The following is a 17,607-nucleotide window of genomic DNA, read 5'->3' as shown; positions in this document are numbered from 1 at the left end:
ATCGGCTCAGACGATGAAGGTAATTTAGTGTGTATATGTGTGTGTGTATTTGTTTGTTTTCGTGTGTTTGTGTGTGTGTGTTTGTTTTTGTATTTTGTGCTTTTGTATGCGTTTGTGTATGTGTGTGTACTGTTCCAGTCACGGTATTGTGTTTTTTGTTCATGTGTGTGTGTGTGTGTGTGTGTGTGTGTGTGTGTGTGTGTGTGTGAGTTCATGTGTGTTTAAATGTTTGATTGTGCTTATTTCCATTTTTCTCTTTCATTCTGATTCTTTTTCTCAGTCTTTTAATGTTTCATGTTTTGCATCTCTCTCTCTCTCTCTCTCTCTCTCTCTCTCTCTCTCTCTCTCTCTCTCTCTCTCTCTCTCTCTCTCTCTCATTCACTCATATCACCTTCTCAGGAGACTTCAGTTTAAGGATCCAGCCTGTGTTGCTTGAGGATGATGGTCTGTACCAGTGCCAGGTGAGTGCTAGCGATGGAGTGCCAGGTATCAGGTCCCAGGGTGCCAGACTCACCGTCTACGTGCCTCCAGACCCGCCCAAGGTCACACCGCCCACGCTCACTGCCACCGCGGGCGTGCCCACTACCGTACGCTGTGAGAGCTCCGGAGGACGCCCTGCCCCTGAGGTGAGAGAGAAAGAGAGAGAAGAGGAAGAGGGAGAGAGAGAATGATAATGGCTAAGGATAGATTGAAACAGTGTGTGGCGTTCATTTGTATATTTCTATATAGTAAATCAGATGTGGAATCCATGCTGAGCCTCAGTTTGTGTGTAGTGTCCTAAATGATTATTTGTTTACGTTTCTGAATGATGTAAGATCAGTCTCTCATATACACACAAGCAGTGATGCAGAGATTTTAAGCAGGAAAAATATATCACTACGGGTAGATAGGTGTGGGTTGAACCTGCCTCGCATAAGAGTGGAGGAACACTGCAGCAGGCCTACTGGCCCATACAAGGCAAGTCCTTATCAAAACCGCCCATGTATTTGTCCAACCTTTTCCTAAAACTACGAGAGAATTTGCTTCTGTACCCCAGACACCAATCAAACCCAGCCCCTCCTACTCATGTTTATCTAATTTCTTTTTAAAACTACCCAAGGTCTTAGCTTCTATTACCCTACTCCGTGTGGTGTTCCTACAGGTACAATGGGTGGATGAGAGCAGACGTGAGAGCATCAGTACGGGATGGACGTCCCAGCAGCATCCTCTAGAGGACGGTAAAAGAGTACTGGTGGTATCCAGCCTAACCTTTACTCCTCGCAGGAGCCATCATAACTCATCACTCACTTGCCTCACCTCCAACCAGGCCCTCAGCCACCCTCTCACTAGGTGAGTCCTCCCCTTCTCCTTAACCTACCTCACCTCCGGCCATGCCCTCAGGCACCCCATCACTATCCATTTCATAAATACACTCGCTTAATTACAAAATAATAATGATACTGCTACTACTACTGTCACGACAACAACAACAACTACTACTACTACTGCTACTACTACTACTACTACTACTACTACTACTACTACTACTACTACTACTACTACTACTAATAATAATAATAATAATAATAATAATAATAATAATAATAATAATAAGCACCAGATTATTTACCTGATATTCACATTCACTCACCTCATGTATACATGTATACTCTGGAAGATATATACATCGAGAGTTGTATATCTCTCGGTGTATATACTCTGAGAGTTCATTTAATCCTTGTTTTAGTAAGAAAGTATTCTTGTCTGGTAGTGTACAGGTGACAAGCAGCCTTAATGACTTTCGTTTAATTGATGGACATTAAACCTAACGAGCAATATACTCACCTGAGGTTTACTTGTTGTTTACAAACTCCCTAATGTATACACGTTCCCCTGATGTATACACGTTCCCCTGATGTATACACGTTCCCCTGATGTATACACGTTCCCCTGATGTATACACGTTCCCCTGATGTATACACGTTCCCCTGATGTATACACACTCGCCTAATGCTTGTACTCTCACTCACTTGAGGTATACACACTAGTGAAGCACTCGTGTATTAATAATTTTGTATGTATATTGTGTATATTTCTGTGTATTGCTTCATGTGGTGGTTCATTAATTAGGACACAGCACAAGTGTATCCTGACGCTGATCTTTGCCACATAAGGGCCAGTTAAGTGATTAATTTAAGCATCTGGTCTACCAGTACCGTGTTAAACATCTCCTGGTCTACCAGTACCGTGTTAAGCATCTCCTGGTCTACCAGTTAAGGTTGCTCTGGTCTACCAGTACCGTGTTAAACATCCCCTGGTCTACCAGTTAAGGTTGCTCTGGTCTACCAGTACCGTGTTAAGCATCTCCTGGTCTACCAGTTAAGGTTGCTCTGGTCTACCAGTACCATGTTAAGCATCTCCTGGTCTACCAGTTAAGGTTGCTCTGGTCTACCAGTACCATGTTAAGCATCCACTGGTGTACCAGTTAAGGTTGCTCTGGTCTACCAGTACCGTGTTAAGCATCCACTGGTGTACCAGTTAAGGTTGCTCTGGTCTACCAGTACCGTGTTAAACATCCACTGGTGTACCAGTTAAGGTTGCTCTGGTCTACCAGTACCGTGTTAAGCATCCACTGGTGTACCAGTTAAGGTTGCTCTGGTCTACCAGTACCGTGTTAAGCATCTCCTGGTCTACCAGTTAAGGTTGCTCTGGTCTACCAGTACCGTGTTAAACATCCCCTGGTCTACCAGTTAAGGTTGCTCTGGTCGACCAGTACCGTGTTAAACATCCCCTGGTCTACCAGTTAAGGTTGCTCTGGTCGGCCAGTACCGTGTTAAACATCCCCTGGTCGACCAGTACCGTGTTAAACATCCCCTGGTCTACCAGTACCGTGTTAAACATCCCCTGGTCGACCAGTACCGTGTTAAACATCCCCTGGTCTACCAGTACCGTGTTAAACATCCCCTGGTCGACCAGTACCGTGTTAAACATCCCCTGGTCTACCAGTACCGTGTTAAACATCCCCTGGTCTACCAGTACCGTGTTAAACATCCCCTGGTCTACCAGTTAAGGTTGCTCTGGTCTACCAGTACCGTGTTAAACATCCCCTGGTCTACCAGTTAAGGTTGCTCTGGTCTACCAATACCGTGTTAAACATCCCCTGGTCTACCAGTACCGTGTTAAACATCCCCTGGTCTATCAGTACCGTGTTAAACATCTCCTGGTCTACCAGTTAAGGTTGCTCTGGTCGACCAGTACCGTGTTAAACATCCCCTGGTCTACCAGTACCGTGTTAAACATCCCCTGGTCGACCAGTACCGTGTTAAACATCCCCTGGTCTACCAGTTAAGGTTGCTCTGGTCGACCAGTACCGTGTTAAACATCTCCTGGTCTACCAGTTAAGGTTGCTCTGGTCGACCAGTACCGTGTTAAACATCCCCTGGTCTACCAGTACCGTGTTAAACATCCCCTGGTCTACCAGTACCGTGTTAAACATCTCCTGGTCTACCAGTTAAGGTTGCTCTGGTCTACCAGTACCTTGTTAAACATCCCCTGGTCTACCAGTACCGTGTTAAACATCTCCTGGTCTACCAGTTAAGGTTGCTCTGGTCTACCAATACCGTGTTAAACATCCCCTGGTCTTCCCCTGTTATTTCTTTTAAATGAAACGGAAAAGCTTAAATACCACCTTTTTTCTTATGAGAATTTTTTTTTACGGGGTCAGTAAGCCGGTGGAAGAGCTTGATCAAATAACCAAAAGCTCTATTGACACTAGAGTATGTTAGGCATAGCAAGGATATACAGACACCTCGCTTTACAGCGCTTAGCATTACGGTGTTTCGCTAATGCAGTGGTATCAGTTATACCCATTGTTCATTTATTCAGACGTTTCGCCAGCCAGTGACTTCATTAGTAAAATACAGAGAAGAATGGTGGAAGATCAGAAGGAGATTGAGGTAATCAATCCCTCAGCCTGGAGTCGATATTAGTCCATCAGTCTTGATAAATGATCAGCATTGATAGACTGATCATATCAACTCCAAGCTGAAGGACTGATTACCTCAAACTCCTTCTGATCTTTCACAATTCTTCTCTGTATTCTTCGAACACATAAAATCAGTAACCAGTGATAATAATTTTTATTTTTTCCCCCCTTCTTCTTCCACCCACCTTTCTCTATTATCTCTCTTCATTCTCTTCCATTCTATATTCCCCTCTCACTGCATTCCCCTCACCTCCATTCACCCCTTTCTTTTCCTCTTTCTCTCCTTCCTTATCCTCCTCCTCTTTGTCCTCTCTGTTTTCTCCTGCCATCTTCTTCCTACACCTATCATCGTCTTATTACACCTGCCATCTTCCTACACCTACCATCTTCTTCCTACACCTGCCATCTTCTTCCTACACCTACCATCTTCCTACACCTGCCATCTTCTTCCTACACCTGCCATCTTCTTCCTACACCTACCATCTTCTTCCTACACCTGCCATCTTCTTCCTACACCTACCATCTTCTTCCTACACCTGCCATCTTCTTCCTACACCTGCCATCTTCTTCCTACACCTACCATCTTCCTACACCTGCCATCTTCTTCTCTTCTTCCTCACCTCCATTTTCCCCTACACCTCCCTTTCTTCCTACACCTGCTTTCCTCCCTCTTCTTCCTCACCTGCCATCTTCTTCCTCCCCTACCACCCTTTTTCCCTACCCCGTCTTTTCCTCACCTGCCATCTTCTTCCCTCACCTGCCATCTTCTTCCTCCCCCTGCCTTTCCCCAAATCCATTTTCCCTCACCTCCATCTTTTTTACCCCATCTTTTTTAAACCCCTGTTTTCTTTCACCCCCCTTTCCTCCCCTTTCCCATTTCCTACCCCTCCCATTTCCTACCCCTGATTTTTCCCTTTGCCATCTTTTACCCCTACCCCTTTCATGTTTTCCCCTACATCTTTCCCTAACCGTCCCCCCAGCAATGATGGGGTGTTTTTTGGGGTGCGGGTGGGTTCCCCCCAGCAGGTCGGGGCCACCCCCTCGGTTTCCGAAATATCGCTACAGGTCAGTCATTTTATTTAATTTAATTTTTATAATATTATTATTATAATATTATTAATAATATATTAAATTATAATAATAAAATTATTTTCAGTTTGGGTGAAAAAACGAGGGGTTTATGTTTAATTTTTATCAAAATTGGATTTTTTTTCCCTCCTTGCATTATTTAAAAAATTGCGCGCTGTGTATCTGAACGTTTTTCTCTTTGGGGATCTCGCTGTTATCTAGTGTTATCCTGTTTCTAGTATTTCCCACTGTTACCCTAATTTACCCACTGTTTCAGTTTTCCTGTTACCCTGGTTTATCCCTGTTATCTATGTTATCCTGTTATCAGTGTTATCCTTTTTCTAGTTTTATCACTGTTACCCTAGTTTTACCCTATGTTACCCCCTGTTATCTAGTGTTATCACTGTTACCCCTAGTGTTACCCCTGTTATCCTAGTGTTATCCCACTGTTATCCTATTTTATCTGTGTTATCCTGTTACCCTGTGTTATCCACTGTTACCCTGTGTTTCCTTTTCCCACTGTTACCCAGTGTTACCCCCTGTTACCCCCTGTTACCCTAGTGTTTCCTTTTCCCTGTTACCCTGTGACCCCACTGTTATCCTAGTGTTATCCTTTACCCCACTGTTACCCTAGTTTATCCTGTTATCTTTTATCCACTGTTATGCCACTGTTATCCTAGTGTTATCCCTTTTTTTATTTATCCTGTTACCCTAGTTTTACCCCCTGTTACCCTATTTTATCCCTACCCTGTTTACCCCACTGTTACCCCCTGTTATCTGTTTTCCTGTTATCTGTTTACCCCCTGTTATCTGTGTTACCCCACTGTTATCTAGTGTTACCCCCTTTTATCTAGTGTTATCCACTGTTATCTAGTTTATCCTCTTATCTAGTGTTATCCCAATGTTACCCTATTTACCCCCTGTTATCCACTGTTACCCTAGTGTTATCCTGTTATCCTGTTATCCTTTTTCCCCTGACCCTAGTTTATCCCATTTACCCACTGTTACCCACTTTATCTAGTTTATCCCACTGTTATCCTAGTTTACCCCACTGTTACCCTAGTGTTTCCTGTTATCCCTGTTACCCTAGTGTTTCCCAGTTTCTTGTTATCCTGTTACCCCTATTTTCCTGTTACCCCCTGTTACCCGTGTTTCACTTTTTCCCCCTGTTACCCTTGTTTTCCTTTCCTAGTGTTACCCACTGTTACCCAGTGTTACCCCCTTTTCCCCTTTACCCCAAAGTGTTATCCACTGTTACCCCACTTTATCCTGTGTTACCCCCTTTCCTATTTTACCCCCTTTTCAAAATTTTATCCACTTTACCCTAGTGTTACCCCACTGTTACCCTATTTTCCCACTGTTATCTGTGTTTCACTGTTATCTAGTGTTACCCCCACTTATCCTTTTTTATCCACTTTACCCCACTGTTACCCTAGTTTATCCCTGTTTCTGGTGTTACCCTTTTTCCCAGTGTTACCCACTGTTACCCCACTTTATCCTGTTACCCTTATTTATCCTGTTACCCTGTGTTACCCCCTGTTATCCTAGTGTTATCCATTTACCCCTATTTTCCTGTTATCCTAGTGTTACCCTAGTGTTACCACTGTTATCTAGTGTTACCCCCTTTATCCTAGTTTTTCCCTTTACATTTTTTCCCTGTTATCTATTTTACCCATTTATCCCTGTTATCCTAGTGTTATCCCAGTTATCCTAGTGTTATCCTGTTATCACTGTTTCTAGTGTTATCCACTTTTCCTGTTATCCTGGTATCCTGTTTCCACTGTTTCTAGTGTTATCACTTTATCCTGTGTTTCCCCCTGTTTCCCTGTTACCCTGGTTTATCACAGTTTCCTAGTGTTATCCCTGTTTCCTGTTACCCTGTTTTCCTGTTTCCCTGTTATCCCACTGTTATCCTAGTGTTATCCCACTGTTATCCTAGTGTTATCCCCTTTCCTTTTTTATCCACTGTTATCCCTTTATCTGTTTATCCACTGTTACCCTAGTGTTACCCCCTGTTACCCTATTTTTACCCCTGTTATCTATTTTCCCCACTGTTACCCTAGTGTTACCCCACTGTTACCCTGTGTTACCCCCTGTTTCCACTGTTACCTAGTGTTTCCTGTTACCCCACTGTTATCCTGTTACCCCACTGTTACCCTGTTTTCACTGTTTCCTTTTTCCACTTTTACCCTAGTTTATCACTGTTACCCTAGTGTTACCCTTTTCTATGTTACCCCACTGTTCCCCTTTATCTATTTTTACCCCTTTATCCTAGTGTTACCCCTGTTTCTAGTGTTATCCATTTATCCTGTTACCCTTTTTTTATCCTTTATCCTGTTACCCGAGTTTTTCCTTATCCTGGTGACCCCATTTACCCTAGTGTTATCCCACTGTTATCCCACTGTTATCCTAGTGTTATCCCACTGTTATCCCACTGTTATCCTAGTGTTATCCCACTGTTATCCTAGTGTTATCCCACTGTTATCCTAGTGTTATCCCACTGTTATCCCACTGTTATCCTAGTGTTATCCCACTGTTATCCTAGTGTTATCCTTTCTGTGTTATCACTTTTTCCCACTTTTTCCCTAGTTTTTCCCCTGTTTCCTAGTGTTTCCATTTACCCTGTGTTACCCCATGTTACCCCACTGTTTCCTGTTACCCTGGGTGTTATCCTTTACCCCACTTTACCCCCTGTTATCCTAGTGTTACCCCCTTATCCTGTTTACCCCACTTTATCTGTTTATCCTGTTATCCTGTTATCTGTGTTACCCCTGTTATCCTAGTGTTATCACTTATCTTTATCCTGTTACCCAGTGTTATCCACTGTTATCTGTGTTTCCCTGTTATCCTAGTGTTACCCCCTTTACCCTAGTGTTACCCCCTGTTTCCTAGTGTTACCCCTTATCCTAGTGTTACCCACTGTTACCCCCTGTTATCCTATTTATCCTCTTTTTTTAGTATTTATCCCCTGTTATCTAGTGTTTCCTGTTATCCTGTTACCCCTGTTACCCAAATTGTTATCCCTTTATCCTGTTACCCAGTTTTATCCTGTTACCCTAGTTTATCCACTGTTACCCTGGTTTCCTTTACCCAGTGTTATCCCTGTTATTCTAGTTTACCCCCTGTTACCCCTAGTGTTATCCTTTATCCGTGTTTCCTTTTTTCCCTAGTGTTTCCTGTTATCTAATTTTTCCCCACTGTTTCTTTTTTTACCCCACTGTTACCCTATTTATGCCACTGTTATCCTGTTACCCGGAGTGTTATCTGTGCTTCCCTTATCCTAGTGTTATCCCACTGTTATCCTAGTGTTATCCCACTGTTATCCTAGTGTTATCCCACTGTTATCCTAGTGTTATCCCACTGTTATCCTAGTGTTATCCCACTGTTATCCTAGTGTTATCCCACTGTTATCCTAGTGTTATCCCACTGTTATCCTAGTGTTATCCCACTGTTATCCTAGTGTTTCACTTTTTCCCCGACCCTAGTGTTACCCCCTGTTACCCTAGTTTATCCTGTTACCCTATTTATCCCTGTTACCCTTGTTACCTTATGCCACTGTTATCCTAGTGCTATCCTACTATGGGCCAGTAGGCCTGCTGCAGTGCTGCTCCTTTTGTTAGTATGAAACGTGTATTGTTCCAGTCACGGTGTTGCCATTTGTTATTAGTTATTTATTACTCTCACAATGTTTCATTTACCGACTCTGAACCTTCACCATAGATCATTCTGTATTTTTATTAGGCCTAAGATGAGGTTCTATATTTTTATTCGACTTAGGATGAGTTTCATTCTGTGTGGAATGAGTTGCGTTCAGTATTATTACTAGACTTAAGAGGCACGTAAGTTACTCCGTCTTCTAATATCATGTTCATTTTTCCAGTATAATCTACCTTGTCATAATTACAATCACATTTACTTTGCTTCGTAAGGTGAAGTCCAGGATCTTTCCTTAATTCATGGTATAACTTAGCAAATCTTTGAGGACAGTTGTGTTGGACAATTGTCCAACACAATTGCCAATTGTGTTTACATTTGTGTTGTAGAAGTCTGAGTTTTCCTTAGACCTCTACAACACATTTGTCTTCAAAGATTTGTTAAGTTATACCATGAGAAAAGATCCTGGACTTCACTTTACGAAGCAAACAAAGCAAATGAAATAGTAATTATGGACAAGGTAGATTAAAGTGGGAGAAATGAACATGTTATTAGAAGACTGGAGAACTTACGTGCCTCTTAAGGATGAGTTTCATATATCTACATTATAAGCAAGTTGCAACAGTGATACTGGCTTTAATGAAAATTGAGCAGATTTGCATACGAGGTAAAAAAAAAAGTGGTGGTGTGTGCTGTTTCTCTCAGTTCTCCCGTCAAGTTGTGTCAGAAAAAAGATGGAAAACACAAAAGTGAGATGTTTTGTTAGTGGGGAAAAGTGCGAGAGGACCCGGCAATGGTTGAGTGACCTGCCGGGTGTGTGTCGACCCTCCGGTGTTGCTGCCAGTGGTACGGGTGACCTGCCGGGTGTGTGTCGACCCTCCGGTGTTGCTGCCAGTGGTACGGGTGACCTGCCGGGTGTGTGTCGACCCTCCGGTGTTGCTGCCAGTGGTACGGGTGACCTGCCGGGTGTGTGTCGACCCTCTGGTGTTGCTGCCAGTGGTACGGGTGACCTGCCGGGGGTGTGTCGACCCTCCGGTGTTGCTGCCAGTGGTACGGGTGACCTGCCGGGTGTGTGTCGACCCTCCGGTGTTGCTGCCAGTGGTACGGGTGACCTGCCGGGTGTGTGTCGACCCTCCGGTGTTGCTGCCAGTGGTACGGGTGACCTGCCGGGTGTGTGTCGACCCTCCGGTGTTGCTGCCAGTGGTACGGGTGACCTGACGGGTGTGTGTCGACCCTCCGGTGTTGCTGCCAGTGGTACGGGTGACCTGCCGGGTGTGTGTCGACCCTCCGGTGTTGCTGTCAGTGGTACGGGTGACCTGCCGGGTGTGTGTCGACCCTCCGGTGTTGCTGCCAGGGGTATGGGTGACCTGCCGGGTGTGTGTCGACCCTCCGGTGTTGCTGTCAGTGGTACGGGTGACCTGCCGGGTGTGTGTCGAACCTCCGGTGTTGCTGCCAGTGGTACGGGTGACCTGCCGGGTGTGTGTCGACCCTCCGGTGTTGCTGCCAGTGGTACGGGTGACCTGCCGGGTGTGTGTCGACCCTCCGGTGTTGCTGCCAGTAGTACGGGTGACCTGCCGGGTGTGTGTCGACCCTCCGGTGTTGCTGCCAGTGGTACGGGTGACCTGCCGGGTGTGTGTCGACCCTCCAGTGTTGCTGCCAGTGGTACGGGTGACCTGCAGGATGTGTGTGGAGCCTCCGGTGTTGCTGCCAGTGATACGGGTGACCTGCCGGGTGTGTGTCGACCCTCCGGTGTTGCTGTCAGTGGTACGGGTGACCTGCCGGGTGTTTGTCGACCATCCGATGTTGCTACCAGTGGTACGGGTGACCTGCAGGATGTGTGTGGAGCCTCCGGTGTTGCTGCCAGTGGTACGGGTGACCAGTCGGGTGTGTGTGGACCCTCCGATGTTGCTGCCAGTGGTACGGGTGACCTGCCGGGTGTGTGTGGAGCCTCCTGTGTTGCTGCCAGTAGTACGGGTGACCTGCCGGGTGTGTGTCGACCCTCCGGTGTTGCTGCCAGGGGAACGGGTGACCTGCCAGGTGTGAGTGAAGCCTCTGGTGTGCCTGCCAGTGGTCCAGGTGACCTGCCGGGTTTGTGTGGAGCCTCTGGTGTGCCTGCCAGTGGTCCAGGTGACCTGCCTGGTGTGTGTGGAGCCTCTGGTGTGCCAGGGGTGGTCCAGGTGACTTACCAGATGTATGAGGCACACCTGTCTCATACGGCTGTCATTACTGGTCATACAACACTTGTAGAACGTGATAAAACATACGCTGGGAGACAGTACCTAGTAAACACAAGAAAAATGTTTTAGATATACTAAATCATGCTGTGGAGACAGCTAGGGAGCGAGCAGTGGTGAATGTGTTTTTTTCTTTGCCTCGCTTGGCTCTGGTATAAAAAAAAAACTTGATTTTAAAAATGCTTGAACAAACCCGTGTGTGGTTTACTGGGGTATCGTGTCTATGAACACATTACTAATTCGGTTTAAATGTTTTTATTGAAGGGTTGCGTGTTGTACGGTGTTTTGTGTGTGTTTGTGTGTGTATATGTGTGTATGTGTGTGTATATGTGTGTATGTGTGTGTGTGTGTGAAAATACATTATCTATATTCCATCTAATGTAGCTTTTTGATTATTATTATTATTATTATTATTATTATTATTATTATTATTATTATTATTATTATTATTATTATTATATTACTTTGTTATAATACTTATTATTATATTTGGTTACATGTTGTTACTGGTCCTTGACGTTAGTTTCACTATCTTCCTCAATAATTCATCTTAAGTCTGAGATCTCTCGTCTTACATATTTCTAAAGTCAAAGCTGTATAGTCCTTGTGGCTTAGCGCTTCTTTTTGATTATAATAATAATAATCTAAAGTCAAAACTCGTCTGTAAAGGACTGAATTGTCTCTTTCCACTCGAGACTTCAGAAGGCAGTGTGTTCCAGTGTTCTCTAAATCGGTAAACAAAAATATACTTTACCCTAGACTGGTGACTCTCCTCCTGCTGCATTTCATAACACTACTTTTCTGAATTGTTCTTCGTGTTCTAATGTGTCAAAATTTGTTCAGTTTGAGTGGAATTAGGTGGCATGTTGGCTTCCTAAGTAAGAACAGTGAATGGAGAGACTTGGGTTGTAGGCGTGGCTTTTATTGGTACAGTATGTTGCACAGCATTATGTTGCACAGCATTATGTCGCACAGCATTATGTTGCACAGCATTATATTGCACAGAATTAAGTTGTGCAACATTGTGGTGTGTAAACAGTGTTTCCAGTAAGTCTAGAATTATAGGTGAGAGTGAAAGAAAGAGTATTGATGAAGATTTTTAGTGATGTTACGTACTGAATGTGTCCACCATCACAATTATTATTATTATTATTATTATTATTATTATTATTATTATTATTATTATTATTATTGTTAGTAGTAGTAGTAATACACGAGAGGTGAGGCAAATATCAATCCTTTAGAAATGCTTCGTGTTACTTTCATCCACTGAGATACTTCTTGTTACTTTCATCCACTGAGATACTTCTTGTTACTTTCATCCACTGAGATACTTCTTGTTACTTTCATCCACTGAGATACTTCTTGTTACTTTCATCCACTGAGATACTTCTTGTTACTTTCATCCACTGAGATACTTCTTGTTACTTTCATCCACTGAGATACTTCTTGTTACTTTCATCCACTGAGATACTTCTTGTTACTTTCATCCACTGAGATACTTCTTGTTACTTTCATCCACTGAGATACTTCTTGTTACTTTCATCCACTGAGATACTTCTTGTTACGTTCATCCACTGAGATACTTCTTGTTACTTTCATCCACTGAGATACTTCTTGTTACTTTCATCCACTGAGATACTTCTTGTTACGTTCATCCACTGAGATACTTCTTGTTACGTTCATCCACTGAGATACTTCTTGTTACGTTCATCCACTGAGATACTTCTTGTTACTTTCATCCACTGGGATACTTCTTGTTACGTTCATCCACTGAGATACTTCTTGTTACGTTCATCCACTGAGATACTTCTTGTTACTTTCATCCACTGAGATACTTCTTGTTACGTTCATCCACTGAGATACTTCTTGTTACTTTCATCCACTGAGATACTTCTTGTTACGTTCATCCACTGAGATACTTCTTGTTACGTTCATCCACTGAGATACTTCTTGTTACGTTCATCCACTGAGATACTTCTTGTTACGTTCATCCACTGAGATACTTCTTGTTACGTTCATCCACTGATACTTCTTGTTACGTTCATCCACTGAGATACTTCTTGTTACGTTCATCCACTGAGATACTTCTTGTTACGTTCATCCACTGAGATACTTCTTGTTACGTTCATCCACTGAGATACTTCTTGTTACTTTCATCCACTGAGATACTTCTTGTTACGTTCATCCACTGAGATACTTCTTGTTACGTTCATCCACTGAGATACTTCTTGTTACGTTCATCCACTGAGATACTTCTTGTTACTTTCATCCACTGAGATACTTCTTGTTACGTTCATCCACTGAGATACTTCTTGTTACGTTCATCCACTGAGATACTTCTTGTTACTTTCATCCACTGAGATACTTCTTGTTACGTTCATCCACTGAGATACTTCTTGTTACGTTCATCCACTGAGATACTTCTTGTTACGTTCATCCACTGAGATACTTCTTGTTACTTTCATCCACTGAGATACTTCTTGTTACGTTCATCCACTGAGATACTTCTTGTTACGTTCATCCACTGAGATACTTCTTGTTACTTTCATCCACTGAGATACTTCTTGTTACGTTCATCCACTGAGATACTTCTTGTTACGTTCATCCACTGAGATACTTCTTGTTACGTTCATCCACTGAGATACTTCTTGTTACTTTCATCCACTGAGATACTTCTTGTTACGTTCATCCACTGAGATACTTCTTGTTACGTTCATCCACTGAGATACTTCTTGTTACGTTCATCCACTGAGATACTTCTTGTTACGTTCATCCACTGAGATACTTCTTGTTACGTTCATCCACTGAGATACTTCTTGTTACGTTCATCCACTGAGATACTTCTTGTTACGTTCACCCACTGAGATACTTCTTGTTACGTTCATCCACTGAGATACTTCTTGTTACGTTCATCCACTGAGATACTTCTTGTTACTTTCATCCACTGAGATACTTCTTGTTACGTTCATCCAATGAGATACTTCTTGTTACGTTCATCCACTGAGATACTTCTTGTTACGTTCATCCACTGAGATACTTCTTGTTACTTTCATCCACTGAGATACTTCTTGTTACGTTCATCCACTGAGATACTTCTTGTTACGTTCATCCACTGAGATACTTCTTGTTACGTTCATCCACTGAGATACTTCTTGTTACGTTCATCCACTGAGATACTTCTTGTTACGTTCATCCACTGAGATACTTCTTGTTACGTTCATCCACTGAGATACTTCTTGTTACGTTCATCCACTAAGATACTTCTTGTTACGTCCATCCACTGAGATACTTCTTGTTACGTTCATCCACTGAGATACTTCTTGTTACGTTCATCCACTGAGATACTTCTTGTTACGTTCATCCACTAAGATACTTCTTGTTACGTCCATCCACTGAGATACTTCTTGTTACGTTCATCCACTGAGATACTTCTTGTTACGTTCATCCACTGAGATACTTCTTGCTACGTTCACCCATTGAGATACTTCTTGTTACGTTTATCCACTGAGATACTTCTTGTTACGTTCATCCACTGAGATACTTCTTGTTACGTTCATCCACTGAGATACTTCTTGTTACGTTCATCCACTGAGATACTTCTTGTTACGTTCACCCACTGAGATACTTCTTGTTACGTTCATCCACTGGGATACTTCTTGTTACGTTCATCCACTGAGATACTTCTTGTTACGTTCATCCACTGAGATACTTCTTGTTACGTTCATCCACTGGGATACTTCTTGTTACGTTCATCCACTGGCATACTTCTTGTTACGTTCATCCACTGATATACTTCTTGTTACGTTCATCCACTGAGATACTTCTTGTTACGTTCATCCACTGAGATACTTCTTGTTACGTTCATCCACTGGCATACTTCTTGTTACGTTCATCCACTGGCATACTTCTTGTTACGTTCATCCACTGATATACTTCTTGTTACGTTCATCCACTTGGGTACTTCTTGTTACGTTCATCCACTGATATACTTCTTGTTACGTTCATCCACTGGCATACTTCTTGTTACGTTCATCCACCGAGATACTTCTTGTTACGTTCATCCATCGAGATACTTCTTGTTACGCTCATCCACTGGGATACTTCTTGCTACGTTCTTCCACCGAGATACTTCTTGTTACGTTCATCCACCGAGATACTTCTTGTTACGTTCTTCCACCGAGATACTTCTTGTTACGTTCATCCACCGAGATACTTCTTGTTACGTTCATCCACTGATATACTTCTTGTTACGTTCATCCACTGATATACTTCTTGTTACGTTCATCCACTGGGATACTTCTTGTTACGTTCATCCACCGAGATACTTCTTGTTACGTTCATCCACTGATATACTTCTTGTTACGTTCATCCACTGGGATACTTCTTGTTACGTTCATCCACCGAGATACTTCTTGTTACGCTCATCCACTGGGATACTTCTTGTTACGTTCATCCACCGAGATACTTCTTGTTACGTTCTTCCACCGAGATACTTCTTGTTACGTTCATCCACCGAGATACTTCTTGTTACGTTCATCCACTGATATACTTCTTGTTACGTTCATCCACTGATATACTTCTTGTTACGTTCATCCACTGGGATACTTCTTGTTACGTTCATCCACCGAGATACTTCTTGTTACGTTCATCCACTGGGATACTTCTTGTTACGTTCATCCACCGAGATTCTTGTTACGTTCATCCACCGAGATTCTTGTTACGTTCATCCACCGAGAAAATTCTTGTTACGTTCATCCACTGGGATACTTCTTGTTACGTTCATCCACCGAGATTCTTGTTACGTTCATCCACCGAGATTCTTGTTACGTTCATCCACCGAGAAAATTCTTGTTACGTTCATCCACTTGGAATACTTTTTTCACAGAGAACAGCTGGACAGTCATTCCAGTGGGTAAAGTTTGTCCTCTATACCAGTAAACTTTATTTTGCCTAACCGTCTTGTGTACCTTGTTAAAAATCTTTTTGGAATTCCAGGCACACGTAATCTGAAAGAATTTTTTTTACTGCCAGATTTTATAAATATAAATCATCAGTCCGTCCGCCTGAATTCTAAGTTGAATGTTATAATTTTGTTTTGAGCAAATATCTCGATTTATGTCATAGAGGGTGTCTAGGTTAGGCTGTATTTTGTTTACGGCAGATTATATTAGGTTAGGTTTGATTTAGTCAGGTTTAAGCTAAGTTAGGTTTCGTTTGTTTAGGTTATAGTCTGTTACTATAAATTAACCAGTTACAGCATACAACAACACCAATAATGAAATACCGTAGAGGCGGATCAATCCTTCCCAAGTGGGAACAGAAAACCAGGACCCTGGAAACTGCAATACAAAGGCTGCAGAAATCACTGTTTAAGACGCCTGTAACAGTGACCCTTCCCACTGACTTAGCAACAGTGAAATATATATATATATATATATATATATATATATATATATATATATATATATATATATATATATATATATATATATATATATATATATATATATATATCGTGCCAAATAGGCAGAACTTGCCATCTTGGCTTAAATAGCAACGCTCATCTTGCCATATAGGACAAGTGAAAATTTGTGTATGCAATAATTTCGCCAAAATCATTCTGAACCTAACGAAAACAATAAATTTCACTGTGTTTGTTTAGTATTAAATTACTGTAAACAAATCTAAAATATATTTAGTTGGGTTAGGCAAAAATAAATTGTTCTTGTTATAATAAGGTTAGGTAAGTTTTCTAAGATTCTTTTGGTGCAAAATTAAAATTTTTTACATTAACATTAATGAAAAAAAATATATCTTTAAACGTATCAGAGAAAATTTCAGAAAGGACTTAATTTTAAATGAGTTCTTGCTAATTGACCAGTTTTACATATTCGGCACGATATATATATATATATATATATATATATATATATATATATATATATATATATATATATATATATATATATATATATATATATATATATATATATATATATATATATATATATATATATATATATATATATATATATATATATATATATATATATATATATATATATATTATATATATATATATAATATATATATATATATTATATATATATATAATATATATATATTATATATATATATATTATATATATATATTATATATATATTATATATATATATAATATATATATATAATATATATATATTATTTTGGTAGGGTGTGCAAAAGAAGAAAATTAAAGGTGAATACAGGAAAGAGTAAGGTTATGAGGATAACAAAAAGATTAGGTGATGAAAGATTGAATATCAGATTGGAGGGAGAGAGTATGGAGGAGGTGAACGTATTCAGATATTTGGGAGTGGACGTGTCAGCGGATGGGTCTATGAAAGATGAGGTGAATCATAGAATTGATGAGGGAAAAAGAGTGAGTGGTGCACTTAGGAGTCTGTGGAAACAAAGAACTTTGTCCTTGGAGGCAAAGAGGGGAATGTATGAGAGTATAGTTTTACCAACGCTCTTATATGGGTGTGAAGCGTGGGTGATGAATGTTGCAGCGAGGAGAAGGCTGGAGGCAGTGGAGATGTCATGTCTGAGGGCAATGTGTGGTGTGAATATAATGCAGAGAATTCGTAGTTTGGAAGTTAGGAGGAGGTGCGGGATTACCAAAACTGTTGTCCAGAGGGCTG

The 17,607-nt window shown here is 41.6% G+C and overlaps 1 protein-coding gene across 5 annotated transcripts in view; it reads left to right on the top strand.

Moving 5' to 3' along the window:
• The window catches only part of LOC128701640 (irregular chiasm C-roughest protein-like), a 215,778-nt gene that overhangs the window by 133,462 nt on the left and 64,709 nt on the right, over positions 1–17,607 (top strand). For all 5 annotated transcript variants that reach the window (XM_070101637.1, XM_070101636.1, XM_070101638.1 and 2 more), the window contains exons 3-5: positions 1–19; positions 400–626; positions 1,142–1,329. The exon at positions 1–19 is cut by the window's left edge and continues 94 nt beyond it. In XM_070101637.1, coding sequence (XP_069957738.1) covers positions 1–19; positions 400–626; positions 1,142–1,329 — 434 coding nt within the window. The remainder of the gene's footprint in view (positions 20–399; positions 627–1,141; positions 1,330–17,607) is intronic.

This window comes from Cherax quadricarinatus, chromosome 78, assembly GCF_038502225.1.
Source record: "Cherax quadricarinatus isolate ZL_2023a chromosome 78, ASM3850222v1, whole genome shotgun sequence".
Classification (NCBI taxonomy): domain Eukaryota; kingdom Metazoa; phylum Arthropoda; class Malacostraca; order Decapoda; family Parastacidae; genus Cherax; species Cherax quadricarinatus.
Note: the sequence above shows the minus strand (reverse complement) of the source record. Positions and strands in the feature narration are given on the sequence as shown.